The 16,669-nt window shown below is 34.7% G+C and overlaps 1 protein-coding gene across 1 annotated transcript in view; it reads right to left on the bottom strand.

The window, feature by feature from the left end:
* Window positions 1–741: 741 nt before the first annotated feature.
* Window positions 742–16,669, bottom strand: part of LOC114338143 (bifunctional 3'-phosphoadenosine 5'-phosphosulfate synthase) — a 47,099-nt gene continuing 31,171 nt past the window's right edge. The window contains exon 6 of the mRNA XM_028288720.2: window positions 742–16,171. Within this exon, the coding sequence (XP_028144521.1) occupies window positions 15,948–16,171 (224 nt within the window). The 3' untranslated portion in view covers window positions 742–15,947. The remainder of the gene's footprint in view (window positions 16,172–16,669) is intronic.

Here is a 16,669-nt window from a genome sequence, read left to right on the forward strand (position 1 = left end):
CAAGCTTCTTAAGGATCTGCATTAAAAAAACCATGAAATCCATTATAAAAGGTATATTTGTTAAAATCCCTATACAGGGCTACATCACAGAACAAACAGAACTAGTTTTCAATCGGTTCTATCGGTTTTCTATCTAAACTAGTTCTGTTTGTTCTGTGATGTAGCCCTGTATAGGGAATTTAACAAATATACCTTTTATAAAGGATTTCATAGTTTTTTGTAATAAATGGTATACAGCCAACTACAGGAATTTTTTTCCTCGTGGACACTTGTGATGTCGGACACGATCAAACGTTTTCTCGTAATCTAAAAAGCACAGGAACACGTCCTTCCTCTGATCGTAACAATTTTGGACCAAACCACATGTGTTGCTACTATTGCTTCTCTTGTTCCTAAACTTTGCCTAAACCCAAACTGAGAATCACTGATGTCCCATTCACATTTTTTTACGCCGTTTAAGACTTAAATATGACAATTTCTATTTGTTTTTTTTTGGGCGCTCTTTTAATCATACCTGTCTCATATTATCTATCTCAAGTCCCCCACTTTAATTTTGTTCTCCAAAAATTTGTTGCAACTTCTCTTAATATGGTTCTACAATTCTCCATGGCAGATACCATTCATTAGCTCCTCTAGCAATGCTTCGGGAGCATTCTCAAATATATCTGGTGTCTCAGGTTTGGCTATGTTAATTTTTTTCCTTACTTCTACCTATTTTTAGTATAAAATAAATAAACAAAATAATATTTGATAAAATATATTTTAAACAAAACATACACTGGTATAAAATGTATGGAGTACATTATATTGTTAATACTGTTGATTAACTATAGCACGCGCAAAAAATTGCACTACAAAAATTATAAAAGCACCTCAAAGATATTCTGCCAGATTCAAAACATATTCATGAATGTTATGAAGTTAAAAGTGACATTTTAAATGCAGATGATTGTAAAAATAAGTCCTGACATCTTTTTATTGTTCGAGAATATATAAATGTATTCGAGACTTCAAATTATAGGTTTTTTTATTAAGTGAAGTCCAAACAATTACGAACTTATGACACACTTCACTGGTGAGTTTGGTTTAACTATTATCAAAACTGGAAATATTGGATACACATTTTTTTTATAACCTCCTAAGTCCATAAGTCCAGCCAGCTGGACAATGTTTACTAATTTATTACACGGTGACTATTCGGGTTGGGCATCGCTGCGTCCTATATTGCAGCATATTGGACTTTCTATTTATCAGTCAAATTTAATCGTTTGAAAAATTTGACAACAGCGTCTACCTCGGTAGTTTGTTACATGTGGTGAAATTTTTTAAGTTATGATGGTGGCTCCACAAAAATACAGTAAGTTGTAGTGTTTTTCTGTACTTTACAGTATTGATTGTTTTTAATGTATTATTTAATATTGTTACTTGATGATTGGACGTATTTGTGGTAAATATATATTTGAAAATAATTACAACTAGACACGTCAGGGGTCCTCTAAACTTTTTGTCCAGCATTTTGGACATTGGGACTTAATTAGCAAAATATGTTACCATACTCACGTTTTTTGAGTTTAGTTACAAATAGTAAAAGGATACTGCTGGAACGTGAATTGGAGGCTATTTTGACAGATAACGATTTTTTATTCAGTGAAGATAGCGGTAATGATCAAAGGAAATGGATTTACAGGAATTTAAGATGTATGTTGGAAGGTCACTAGCTCTAGGTTGTAATCCTGCAAGTGGGAGACAAGCTAGTGCGTCCATTTCAAGAGAACCAGAGACATCTTAAGTTGAAGTGTCCATAACTCCTGTAAAAAGTCTGCAGTTTTCCAGTTACCGCCTATAGATGTAAGAAAAACCAGTAATGACCATTTGCCAATATGCTCTGTCAGCAATAGAAATTTTTATCGCGTTGCCTAAACCACTTGGATGCACTAAGAAGACGAGATTCTTTTGTACAAAATGCAAAATGTATATATGTATTTCTCCTGAACCAGAACGTTTTTTCAGTTTCATAGTTAAATTATATGAAAGCTAAGTCCTGATGTCCATTATGCTGGACCTGTCATATTATGTGTGTCAAATAATTTTATCTACTCTATGTCATATTATGTATAAGTTTTTAGTTTGTGAAAACTGTCATTATAGATAGCAGTGCGTGAAGGGTTTAAAGTGTGCGTGAAGTAACAATGTATCTTAAATGGGACTTACATTTTCGCACTGTTTGTGACACACTTTCATATAATCAAATATCCTGAACTTTCGCGTTGTCATGGTGATGACATAATGAGCAATAAATTATGACAAAAGTTTTGACAGTTTTGTGGTTTGAAAAAAGTTAGAATTTTTAAATGTCAAAGTTCTAAAAATTGTAGAATAGAAATAGATTCCAGTGACGAAGAGTTACAGTTTTTTTTTATTTGTTCATCATAGATAAAATATTGTATGAAACTGTGCGTGAAGTACTTTTTGCGAACTTACGCGATGTATAGCACTCGCTCCGTTGTCGTTCGTGCTCTAAACATCGCGTGCGTTCGCAAAAAGCATACTTCACGAACCGTTTCATAAATAACTATTTTTAAAGTTTTTATAGATTTTCGTTTATTGTTTTCACAAAAGAGGAGAGAAAATAGAAAATATTATTAAAATAATAAAAACTTTTTTCTTGGGGCTGAAGAGGATAAAGAGGACATAGCACTGCTTGCTTCCATTCCATCGGTAGTTCTTCCTTTTCCCATATATTTTTTGGTAGTTTGTGTATTTTGTCTGTCAGCTACACTCCTCCATATTTTAACATTTCCGCTGCTATAGAATCCCTTCCTGGATATTTTTGTTTTTTTAGATTCTTAATAACAATTACAACTTCATTTAGGGATGGCCCTAGATCTTCCGTACAGTAGTTTTGCGTATTCATTGTTAAGTCTGTGTATTCTTCATTATCGTGGCCTAAGTCTTTTCTACCATCAGTGCCTTATTCATTGTTATCATTTGCATATTCTCCGTTTCAAAATTCATCAATATGTTATTTTTATCGTCTTAATATTTCTTGGTCATCAAATATCATTTTTTATTCTTTATCTTTGTAATAATTAGGCTGCGGTTTATATTCCCTTTTTTGATTTTTTTAGCAAACCAAAAAATCCAGAATTTTTTTAATCCGCTAACAGTAATATTAATTTTCACTTTTATACAAATTACTCTGCAACAACATTAATTTCAACCAAATTGTCAAAAAGACGGACAAGCAAAGTAAAATGAACAATGAATGACAGATTATATAAAACTTTTGCGTTATATTTGGTAATTATTCAGACTACGAGATGGCCGAAAGTTATCATTTTTACTTTGTCTGAAAGGTGGAAAAAAAGACCAACAGTCACAGTATAAAAACAGGGTAAATTTACCCAAATTACTCATTAACGTACAGATCCATAAGGCATTTTTACCAAACCCCTGAATAAGAGATACCAAGTTGGTAATGAGACAAATAATTATGTAAATTTGTATGGGCACGCGAGAATCCCGCAATTTCTAAATAACTACCAATAAAAGAATATAATTAAAAAAACTGAACAAAAAAGCTAAAAGAAATACAATTTTAAAATATTTTTATATAAAAAAATAAAGAGCACTGGTCTCCACTATCACTTTTCGTATGAATGGCCTTGGGCCCAAAATCCATTTTACAGGATGCTGATCATATAGAAATGTTCAAATTTAGACAATTTCAAATTGATAAAATACATCACTGGAAGCTTAACCTAATCATTAAATAGCATATTATTCAACGAGCATGTAATAGCCATTACATGCAAGTAGAATACTATACTTTTTCTACGACCTTTTTTATTTGGATTAGTAGAAAAATATAATTATCAACTACTAACATTATTTAAAATCGAAAGATTTTGTTTTTCATAAGAAAACATATTTTATATAACTATGGCAACACTGTTAGAATTACCCTTCTTGAGCTTATGAAACAATCAAACAGTTGTCATTAATAGTGCCATGGAATGGCGGATGGTGGTGGCTCTTAAAAATATGACATAATATATTTTTTCTACAACCGTGTTAAAAATGCAATTTTTAGCACTCCATGCGTGCGTTGAAAACGCTACTTTAAGGCACTAGTGCTGTAAAATATTTTTCCACCTACCTCTACCGAAAGTATACTTTTCCGGACCTGATTGTAGGGAGCAAAGTTGTACTTTTCCTCCCTAGGGAGGAAAATATTTTTCCTCCCTAGGGAGGAAAAGTAAAAGTGACGTCATGGTATTTCATTCATGAAATATAACTTATTGACGCCCTGTATAATATCTATTTTCTATTACGAAGTATCTATACATTTTAACGTTTATTTATAAAACATCCTGTATTTTGCAGAATGGTAAAAAACAGTAAATTGTTATTTTGATTTAACAATGTTTACATTAATAATTTGACTTATATTTGACAGTTGACAGTTATATTGTACCTACTTGTTGTTTTAGTTCTAATAAATTTTGTTGGTTAGTTACATAAATAAATTAAGTAAAAATGAAAAAATTACTTGTTATTTGAGGAAGGTGGAAAACCCATATGTATAACATGGGAGTAAAGTGCCTTTTCCTCCCTTGAATGATTACTGCCCTCCGCTACGCGTCGGGCAGTAAACTTCATTCTCGGGAGGAAAAGTTACACTTTCCTCCCTTGTTATACAAATAGCTATTTAAGGCACTGCAGTTCGTATTGACCGTATAGACCAGCGGTTCTCAACCTTTTTGAGTGATGTACCTAGAGTTATTTTTATTATTTTTGGTACCACCTATATTTTTAAATTGTATTATCAATACTTACTAAGTACTACTATTTTAATTTTTTCTGTGTTTTGTGTACCACCGCCAATAATGATATGTACCACCAGTGGTACATGTACCACAGATTGAGAACCTCTGGTATAGACAATTTTGATGTAATGTCAAAAAAATATAAAAATGGAATGTCAGTTACGTTCAAGTAAAAGTTTTTGTAGATATTGTCCTGTAATTACGTTTGTAGAAAAAATATTGTATGATATGCGTGTTAAAAAGAACATTTTTAAGGCACTCATGTAAATTGCAGAACTCGCTATCGCTCATTCTGCAAACTTTCACAAGCGTCCCTTAAACGTGTACTTTTAACACATATCATAAATAACTATTAAGGCAATTACATGAAAAAGAACGTGTGCTCTCAATAAAAATCTATTGTACAATCAACAGTAAGTAAAACAGAATTCATTGATATTTCACATCCGTACGGAAATTTCATATCCGTAAGTCCTTTTACGGAATTAATACCGATTGTTTATTTACATTTTAATAACGTCAATCTTAAAATGTCAAATGTTGAAATTTAAACGTAACAAATACATATACTTTGTTACAGTTGTTACAAATATACATTGTTACAGTTAAAAATCCTTTAACATTTTTCGAATTTAATTGTTGATATAAATTACAATGATTATTTCATTCATAGGAGATTCTGACCAATAGAAAGCTACAGAAATCTGAATTAAATCGATAATTTTTGATAATCTCCCGTCGTTAAGTATATTACGTCAGATGCCCTTCGTTGCTACGAAAAAATACATTCAGTGCCATTAATGACAATTAATGTTTTAAAAATTATAAAAGTGATGACTTTCAATCGTCAAATATTTATAAAAACTGTGTGTTTAATGGTACTTACATAAATAAATTACAATAAAATTTTGGTTTTGAACAGTTTTATTCATGAAATAATCGCAACAAATTGCACTCGACCTCTGAAATTAATATAGAATTTTTGCTCTCGTGACACTTTGACATAATTTCACTCGCCTTCGGCTCGTGAAATTAAAACTGTCAAAGTGTCACTCGGGAAAAATTCAATAGTTTCAGAGCTCTTGTGCAATTACTACTGATTATTTTATTAAATAAACAAGTTTGAGTAATTTTATTTGCTAATAGGTATATTAAAAGTGCCATGCACCACTTGAATCTAACTTCAGCCCGTGGGTAATGGCCCGTGAGTAATGAAATATTACTCACGGGTTAAGTAATGGGTGTTATTATCTATTCAAAAATAGCGAATAATGAGCATATTATTAAACGGTCGTAGAAAAACTCTTTTAATTTATAAAATATACACCGACAATTTTATAATAATTTTAAAAATCATACTTTTTAAACAGTGATGTTTTAATCTCAATAATTTCATTATTAATATATAAACGAATATAATACTTTCAATTTTGCTGCCGTAGAAAATAATAAAATAACTAAAAAGATATTAAAAATATTGATATGGTTCTGAAGCTACTGTTGCTATTGTTCTGTACCATGTTTTACATTCAACTACAATATTTTTTTTAGAAATGAACCGTAGTAAATGTAATAAAAGTTATAGCACAGTGTTAAAACAAACAGTAGTGACACTCGTCTGCGCCTTGGAAGTTTCTTAAGTCTCATTTTGTAGAGGCAGTCATCTTGTTATCTGTCATCTGAGGCAAAAAGTTACGAATGGCCTGACTCGATGAAAAATTTTTCTGGTAATTAGAATTACTAAAAGCCCTATTGTAGGAAATAGGGTTAAAAATAACGAGAAGAACTAACAGTTAGAAGAACTAACTGACTCAATTGAAGCTGGCGATGGGAATTACAACGTATGCTGCACCAATTTGATAGGAGTTCGGACAAATAATCCCCGGACAAAAAATCCCCACAAATTATCCCTGGACAAAAAATCCAGGGACAAATAATCGCCGGACAAAATATCCCGGTCAAAAAATACTCACCCATTTTTTTGGAAAAATATCCTCACAAAAAATTCTGGACAAAAAATCCCCAAGAAATATTTGCTGCCCAATAGTTCTCTAAAAGTTTTCCCGTGAATGCAAACGACTCAAATGTTTTTCAGCCTCAGTGCATGAGAGTTATAGCAATCGCCATGAAACGGCGTTTCGCCACTAAAGTTTAAGCATGAATTGTAATTTCGATTACCAAATTTTGAATTCAAATTCCATGCCGAAAACTTCAAATTTTACATGACAAAAGAGTAAGTTTTTTCAAAAATCGTGGAAGATATGGCAATGAGTTAAGGCTGTGGGAATCATGTTGTAATTATTCGCTTAAATCTTTCGCTCACTCTGCTTTGAATAGCTATGTTCAAAACAATGTCTATTTTGTCTAAAAAAATTGTGGAGATAATTTGTCCAGGATTTTTGTGGGGATTTTTTATCCGGGGATTATCTGTCCGGGGATTTTTTGAGGGAATTTTTGTCCGGGGATTATTTGTCTGAGGATTACTTGTCTGGGGATTTTTTGGCCAGGGATAATTTGTGGGGATTTTTTGTCCGGGGATTATTTGTCCTAGCTTCATTTGATATACCTGATATACCGATTGTCTAGAGGAGATGAGAGGCGCGATCCACCAAATGAAAGATAATAAAGCGGCTGGTCTGGACGACATACGAACAGAGCAAATAAAGAACTTTGGACTAAAAACCGTAGAGTGGCTCGTAAAAATGATTAGTCCTGTCGCCAGGGGGGGTACAACGGCCTCCTTAATTCAGATGGACTTACCCAAGTTTTCTTTATGTATTTTGACCCGTAGATTTTTTTGGGTAACAGTCGATCCGGTTGTCGATAAGATTGTTATAAACAAAGAACTTAAGGAATCACATAACAGCGATTTGTTGCAAAACAAAACATTTTTTTGTATTTTTTGGCTCATCCTAAGCAAAAAAAGTTTTTACAAGTTTTTTCGTAGGATGCATAGTTTTCGACATAAACGCGGTTGAACTTTCAAAAAATCGAAAAATTGCAATTTTTGAACTCGAATAACTTTTGATTGAAAAATAAAATAGCAATTCTGCTTACCGCATTTGAAAGTTCGAGTCAAATTCTATCGGTTCTGATTATTTGCATTGCTAAAAATTAAGTTTTTATTTGTTAAACAAAGCTATAAACACATAGTGTTTCCCGTGCCCAATGCATGCGTTTTAATGTACGTAACATACGTAGAAATTCTGTATGCGCGCCTACTCGTTCGATTTCAAATTAGAAATGCATTGAAAACATCATTCAATCACTATGTGTTTATAGCTTCGTTTAACAATAAAAAAATTAAATTTTAGCAATGAAAATAATCAAAACCGATAGAATTTGACTTGAACTTTCAAATACGTTAAGCAGAATTGCTACGACATCCGGATCGACTGTTACCCAAAAAATTCGTGTTCTACGGGTCAAAATACATAAAGAAAACTTGGGTAAGTCTATCTGAATTAAGGAGGCCGTTGTACCCCTACTGGCGACAGGACTAGACGAATTGCTGCATCCGTACATTACAAATCCCCAAAATCTGGAGGAAAGCTAGAGTGGTAGCCCTCTTAAAATCAGGGAAGGATCCGGCAGATACAAAGAGCTTTAGACCTGTATCTCTCTTGTGCCACCTTTTCAAGGCCATTGAAAGAATGATACTGAACCGGATCGCAGAATATGTGGAGACAAATTATTCCAGAACAAGCAGGATTCAGGCCCGGAAAGTGCTGCTGCAGTCAAATTCTTAATCTCACCCAACATATTGAAGATAGTTTTGAACGGAAGGAAATAACAGGAGTAGCGTTCATAGACCTAACTGCCGCCTATGATACAGTTAACCATCAACGGCTACTCGCAAAAATCTACGAAACTACAAAGGATTTCCGACTAACAAGGTTAGTGAAATGTCTCCTCTAGAATAGACGCTTCTACGTAACGCTCCAGTCCAAGAACAGTCGGTGGAGGGACCAAAAAAAAAATGGGCTACCACAGGGAAGTGTCCTCGCGCCGATTCTATACAACATATACACCAACGACCAACCCATACACCAACAAAAAATGAAGTCGAAGTGAAACTGACAGATGCCCTGGGAGACTTAGCTCTATACTATGATAAAAACCATCTGAAACCCAATCCCACAAAAACCCAGGTATGTGCTTTCCACCTGAGAAACAAGCATGCCCGAAGGCCGCTGGAGGTGAATGGCGTGGTCAGATGCTGGAACACAACAAGACGCCAAAACACCTTGGCGTCCGTCTGGATAGAACTCTGTCTTACCGATACCACTGTCAAGATGTCAAGAAGAAAGTAAGTGGGAGAAATAATATCATCCGCAAGCTAACTAATACAAAATGTGGAGCACAACCACACACTCTCCGCACTTCTGCCTTGGCATTATGTTTTTCGGCCGCGGAGTTTGGAGCACCAGTATGGGCAAACTCTGCTCACGCAAAGAACGTCGACGTGGCTCTAAATGAAACGGTCCGTATAATATCGGGTTGCCTGAAACCGACACCTATCGAAGAGGTATACCCCATAGCTGGAATTGCTCCACCACCTATCAGGAGGAAGGTCACGTCAGAGGTAGAACGGAAAAAGCAGGAGACGGACCGAAGACCCTTATATGACCACCAAACTCAGCCAAGCAGACTAAGATCTCGGAAAAGCTTCCTGAAAACATCAAGATCCATCCCCGAAGCGCCAGAGACGCGCCGAATACACCTATGGCAAGCGTCAGCTACCGCGACACATTTTCCTCCCTCAGAGGAAATGGCTGCTGCTGGACACAATTTACCGTATCCGACTTGGAAAGCGCTAAACAGACTAAGAACCGGCGTTTCACGTTGTGCTAGTAACCTGAAAAAATTGGGATACCAGGAGGACGATACCTGCGGGTTCAGACCAGCCGGCATCTACTATCATGCACAGAGATGAGAGAGACCTGCACAGAAGAAGACTTAATTATAGCAAATGACAGTGCCATCTATGTGGCCAACCATTGGAAATACAGAATTTAAAGTTGTTGGTGTTCCGGACACAGAAAGTAAGTAAGTATTTGATATACCCGCTTGAAAATGTAACATGTTAATTTCCCCAAAAAGACCCAAATTATAATAGTAAATCAAATACGATGTAAATAAGAGTTGAAGGGTCAGATAACAGAACAAGTAATATCTAGGCATCACACTATCTAGCTACGGATTGCTAGAAACAGATGTGGAAGATCCATTGAATAAAGCAAATAGAGCCGAAGGTTGCCTGAATGAAACGATATGGAGAAATAAAAATATTGGAAAAGAAGAAGCAGAATTTAAAAAACAGTCATCAGACCAATAAGTAAATACACGGCAGAAACAAGACCTAATACAGAAAGACAAAAATAATACTAGAAACAGCAGAGATGAAAACCCTTCGAAATATCCACGGTAAGATACTATGGGATAGAGCTAGAAGTGCATATATACGACGAAGATGCAAGGTGGACAATATTAATAACTGGGCAAAAAACAGAAGAGTAGAATGGAACGACCACATAACCCGAATGACAACAAATAGAGTAGTAAGGACGGCGAGAGACAGTTCCCCAATAGGAAGACGATCGGTGGGAAGACCACGAAAACGATGGAATGACAGAGAGTCCTAAACTCTTCTGTTTCACAACTTTCGCAGCGAGAGAAAACGAATTCAAAGCCCAATAAAACTGTAAAAAGTGACGTTAGGTGTGAATTATGGAAGCATATAATACTTAATTATATATTTCCTCACTGAGGATAATTTTAATGTCTAGATAATGGTTTCTAATCTCGAATAAATACTGAAAATAACACGATAATTAGCTGAACCTATGTTTAGTATCTTACTTATTTTACTTACTCACTGCTTACCTACGTTAAAATGTCTAAAAAATTATTAAATCATGTTCTTTCTACCATTTTCTGATTTCTTGTCAAAAGTCGCGTTTTAGCGAATTATAAAACATTTCCATATGTTCAACATGCTCGTAATAACAATTTTACTGTGTACAACTGCATTAGACACACTTTAGTTACCAAATAAACTATCAAAGTGTGATGAGACATTTCCAAACAAACTTTCAGTACCACATAAAAGTTAATATAACCTTTTTTTTATAATGTTTAATTTTTCCCCTAGAAATTTGATGTAGGGTAGAGAAAGCAAGGTCAGCATTTCAAAATTGGCTAAGGTATTCAAATTTCATGATTTATCAATACAAATACTATTGACTGTAATACATTCAACTCCCACAGAAATCTGGAAGCACGTTGCCACTAGCGCCACTGTCGGCTTGAGTTGAACTACTGTGTGTTTTGACAACGTAAAATTTGACGTAAACATTCAAATTTAATTTTATAAATTTTTGAATAACGAGCTAATTTTTTAAATTAAATTAAAATAAAAATAGTTCAAACACTTATACAAAAACAATAATAAAGCAATTTTAAAAATGTAAGGTTAGATTGCTCTGGTTATCCTACTCATACCGCTAGATGGCGCTATTTTTTTGCTTCCTCAAAATTAATGGGAAATGTCAAGAGTTGTATGTATTACAGTCTATATAGTCTAAGAGCTGGGAGCGGATGTTGTGCGTGATAAGTAATATGGAAAAACTATATGTGGATATGTTGAATGAGTTGTGTACATGACTTTCACCAACGGCCGGAAACCAGAGTGTGGGCCGAGGGTAGTTATAAGGGGTCAAAATCGCGGTTTTTATTATTTTTTTTTATGACGCTCATGATCGAGATAGTGCACCAAAATTTGGGAATAAGTAGGTCATGACGTGTCTAAGTAAAATCACTAGGGCGCAACGCTGCGGGGCCGACAAAGGGGTGGGGTAGGGGTAAATATAAAAAATATAAGGGGCTTTTTGCGACGTTCGTGATTGAGATAGTGCACCAAAATTTGGGTATAAGTTGACCATGACCTAAGTAAGTAAAATCCCCAGAGCCGGAAACCAGAGTGGGGGAGGAAGGTAGTTTTATAAGGGGTCAAAGACCCGTTTTTTATTATTTTTTTTGTGACGCTCCTGATCGAGATAGTGCACCAAAATTTGGGAATAAGTAGATCATGACATTACTAAGTAAAATTTCCAGGGGCGGAACGCTACGTGGGGGACAAATGTTGTGCCAGGTCACAAAAAAAAATAATACACACTGCGACTTTGACCCCTTAAAACTACCCTCGACCCCCACTCTGGTTTTCGGCCGTTGGTGAAAGTCATCTACACAACTAATTCAACATATCCCCGTATAGTTTTTCCATATTACTTATCACGCACAAAATCCGCTTCTATCTCTCCGACTAATAGTATTTGATCAATACCCATAATAATCAGGTTACTACGATGTTATATCTTTCCTGTATTGTTCTACTGAGTTACCTCGAGGACTTTCACAGAGGCTATCTGCAAGTAAATTGAGGCTTTCGAATCCTGAAGACATACTATACCAACCACGTCACTAATCAGGCCGTTTTATTAAGAATACAAAAAGAAAAAGAGCTATTAACCACAATTGTCAAAATCGAATACCTCGGGCACATCATGAGAAGAAACGGAAGGTATGCAGTGGCGTGCTGGAGCTCTTCAAGCGACCCGGTGATTTTATAGGAAAGCGCCCTCCCATCCTTATTTTACCTTCTATTATCAGAATTTTTACCGGCCTCAAGAGGCCGCGGCCTCTCGGTGATTGCACTGATTCATTTATATGGCCAGCACGCCACTGAAGGTATGGTTTGTAGCAACTAATTCTAGAGGGAAAAGTAGAAGTACAAAGTGGACAAGAGAACCATTAAACAATGATGCCGAGAGCTCCAGAAGGCCAAATGATGGTTATTCCCGAAAACATCGAAAAAATGCTGATAATTATTGTGAAACACCGCAAAGTGAAGTTGCAAGAGATAGTCGACACTTTAAAGTTATCAAATTAGCATTATGACTGTTATACATAAACATTTGGGTATGAGAAAGCTATTATCCAAATGGGTGTCGCGATTTCTCACACCAGAGCAAAACCAAAAACGAATTGATGAATGCCAGTGCTGTTTGAACATGTTTAATCGGAATAAGTCGGAGTTTTTGGGTCGGTACAGTCGAACCCGCTTATTGGAATAGCCTTCGTGCCAAGCAAAAAATATTCTTATAACCGGGATATTCTAATAACCGATCATTGGTGGCTAGCCGTAATAAGTGTACCTACCGAACATACGTAATAATAGTACATGGTACGTTAATATTATATATATGTATATGGTTTTAGGCCTTTTTATGTCAATAATACAATAGCGTAATGTATTTATTAAAAAACCAAATTACATTATATTATGTGGATGAATACAGTAATTAATATGAACTGTATGCAATATATAGATTATGTAAATATTTTCGTATTAAAATACATACTATACTTAATAAGAAAGTTACTTATTTAATCTTGAAAAATAATCGGTAATTGTAGCTTGTTTTTTTGTTACATAAAATACTAGTCACTTTTGTTCCTCTGAATTATATATAAATATTAGAAAAATTTACAATGGTTTGGCCATCCCGAAAACGTTTTATAACTTTACAAGCGACTAGAATGGCCGAACTGTTTCTTAAAAATTTTATAACATGCAACTGGGTGGCAATATGTACAGTTTCTAGAGAAAGGAAATTATTTTATGACTGGATTTGTCGGTAAACGATTGAATTGGTAGTCATAACAATGCAATAAAATATTTATTACCTATCTGACAAACCCAAATAATATAAATAAAACAGCACTACAGGCCTTCGAAGCCCTTGGCGAGAAACCATAGTACAAGACATAATTTGAATTTTTAGGAAATTCGAAATTGTAGGTAAAAATTTATTCGTCAATCTGAAAAATATTACTCTAATAAACGGTATTGTTTTATGAATACGTAATCCAATAAACGGATAAATTTATTAAGGAGTGAATGGAAACGTTTCGGGACCTCGAATTTATATTCCATAAACCGGGATATTCATATAACCGGTACTCTAATAAGCGGGTTCGACTGTATATCACAATGGATCCATCACTTCCCTAAGGAATCAAATCGGCAGTCAGCTGAGTGGACAACACCCGAAGAAAGCCGTCCAAAGCGACCAAAACACAACACAGCGACGGAAAGGTTATGGGCCTACGCATTTTCAGACCAGCAAGGAATTATTTTCACTAACTATTTTAAATATGGAGAAAATATCAAACGCGACCACTATATTGGTTTATTGAAACGTCTGAAGACAGAAATCGCAAAGAAAAGGCCTCATTTGTTCGAGAAAACATTGTTGTTTCAGCAAAACAATGCACCCTGTCACAAGTCACCCAGATAGCATGTAAACTTGTGGCAAGTTTGATTCTACTTTGATTTTAAATTGCTGCGTCAAACATGACGAGGCAAGTTTGTGTCAAGTTTGCTGCAATATTGTTATGACAAAGATGATGATTCAAGTTTATAGCTACAAGCCACGTCACGCGTGCCATCTATTTGGTTGAATTACACGTCACGGTCGGTTCGGTTTCGTTCGTTACCCTGACTGAAGTCACGCCCACGAAAACGAAAGTGTTGCCACCGGAGGTAAATTTCCCTTTTTGCAAAAATTTTCAAAATAAGAGGGAAAAAGTTAACTTATAAGGGAATCTTTGCTCCAGTCCAAATTGTAAAATATTAAAAAAAATCAAAATATTTGAAAATAACTCAACATATTTTCACAGATTTTTTAAATAGGAGCATAGCAGGGAATTTTATCCTAAAAGTGTGATTTTTAAGGTCCGTTGAGAGAAAAAGCTTACTCGACAGCTGGTAACACGGGAAAAGTAACCTGCCAAGCGGTGATAATTTGTGGTTTTGTCTTATCCTATGTTGATATTTTTCTTTGAGTTTTTTACAACATTTACCGTACAATTCTCCGAGACTATTACTTTAATTACTAAGATGAAGCTTCCTTTCTTCAGTTTTTCATAGACCCACCTGCTTGTGGTGATTAGGTACAGATTGGTATTCTTTTTGCTTTGGTGAAATTGAGGTAAGTTTTTTTTATGTTTTTCCTAACTTCTAGCTGTATTTACATACATACTATCTAAAATAAATATATTAATTCTGTTCACACAGCAAGAGTTTATAACAATTTCTTTTATTTGTTTCAGAGCTGATCTACAAAACTGAGCATCGGAATCTGAAGCTAGCGGGTTTAATGTAAGTTCCAATAAATAATTTTAGACAATAGATTATATTTTAGCTGAGTGATTACTGAATAAATAGTTATATAAAATGGTATTGTATTTTTTATTCAAATTGTGGCTAGTATGTCAAAACAAACCTTAAGCAAGTTTGTATCAAGTTTGAAAAAACAAACTTCATGCAACAAAACAAAAACAAACCTTCAGCAAGTTTATTATATCAAGTTTGTATCAAGTTTGAAAAAACAAATTTCATGCAAGTTTGTCACACTGTAACTAGCAAGTTTGATTTAAACTTGCTGCAAGTTTGCAAAGTTGCCATGGCAAACCTGCAGCAAGATTTCATGTTTGATGTATCAAACTTGTTGCAAGCTTGAATTGGATTTTGAATTGCTTCTGCACCCATCGTATAGTCTAGATCTAGCTCCCAGCGATTACCTACTTTTCCCGATAAAAAAAATGCTCCGAGGCAAGAAATGACTCCGATGAAGAAGTAATCGACGGAATTGAAGGCAAACATAAATTATTTTACAAGGACGGCAGCGAAAAATTAGAAAAGCGTTGGAATGATCATATCGCCGCTAAAGGTTATTTTGATGAATATTTTTGCACAAAATGTTCTTTTACTAGTTAGGCCCGGGACATATTGATCGACGGGTTATGTAGTTGTTGTAATACTGTGCTTGTGTAAGATTGGCTCATTTATGCAAGTGGTTCTAAACCGTTAGTTAAAATACCAAATCAAAAATCCACCCTCCGCAAAGCGAATGGAAGAGGACAACACTGTACCACTACTCAATCCGGGCACTACAACATAAATTTGTTTGGAAATGTTCATCACTTAAACCATTTCGTGTAACGTCATGCTTTTAGCTGTATATACAAATATAAAACATATATGCAATATAGTTAACATTTGGATAAATTTTGATAATATCCAGCTAGTACTTCCCACGCTTTCGGTGCCATGAAACCATCAGGGGGAGTGTCACCGTTCCTAGCGAGAGTTCTCATTTTGGTACCTGATATGAACTCGAAATCTTCTTTACGGGAAACGTCGAAGAAATCCATTTTTCTGTGCTTCTTGTCGTAAGCTGCCACTCTGAACGGAATGATTTCTAGTGAATTTAGACCTGAAATTAAGAAATTCACAACATAATTTTATTTGTAATATAATTATATACCTAATTATAATTTATAAATTTTTATTTATAATTTTATTTATTACCTAAACACAATGAAGCAAGCAATATTTAAAAATTATGTTTTTAAAACGTACACAACTTTGTTTAATGTCAAACATTGACAAAAAAATAATTTCTAACTGGTATCATTCGACATCGATATTAACCGAACCCTAATACACTCTGGGCCAAAATTAACCGCCCACCTTAAAAATGGGTCATATTTGATGTCTCAAATTTCCTAAACCTTTTGTCCGATTTGGTAATCGGGCAATCCGATTTGATTGGTACACCCGGTATACAAGGAAAATTTACTTCTTTAGCAAGAATATTATTGGATTTAAATTTAAATTAAAAAATAAAGATATAATTCTGAATGACCAACTCGAGACAAACAGCTCCCCACTCCTCAACCTCTTCAGTTAAATACTTTAAAAAGGCAAACAC

Source organism: Diabrotica virgifera, chromosome 9, assembly GCF_917563875.1.
Source record: "Diabrotica virgifera virgifera chromosome 9, PGI_DIABVI_V3a".
NCBI classification, from domain to species: Eukaryota; Metazoa; Arthropoda; class Insecta; order Coleoptera; family Chrysomelidae; genus Diabrotica; species Diabrotica virgifera.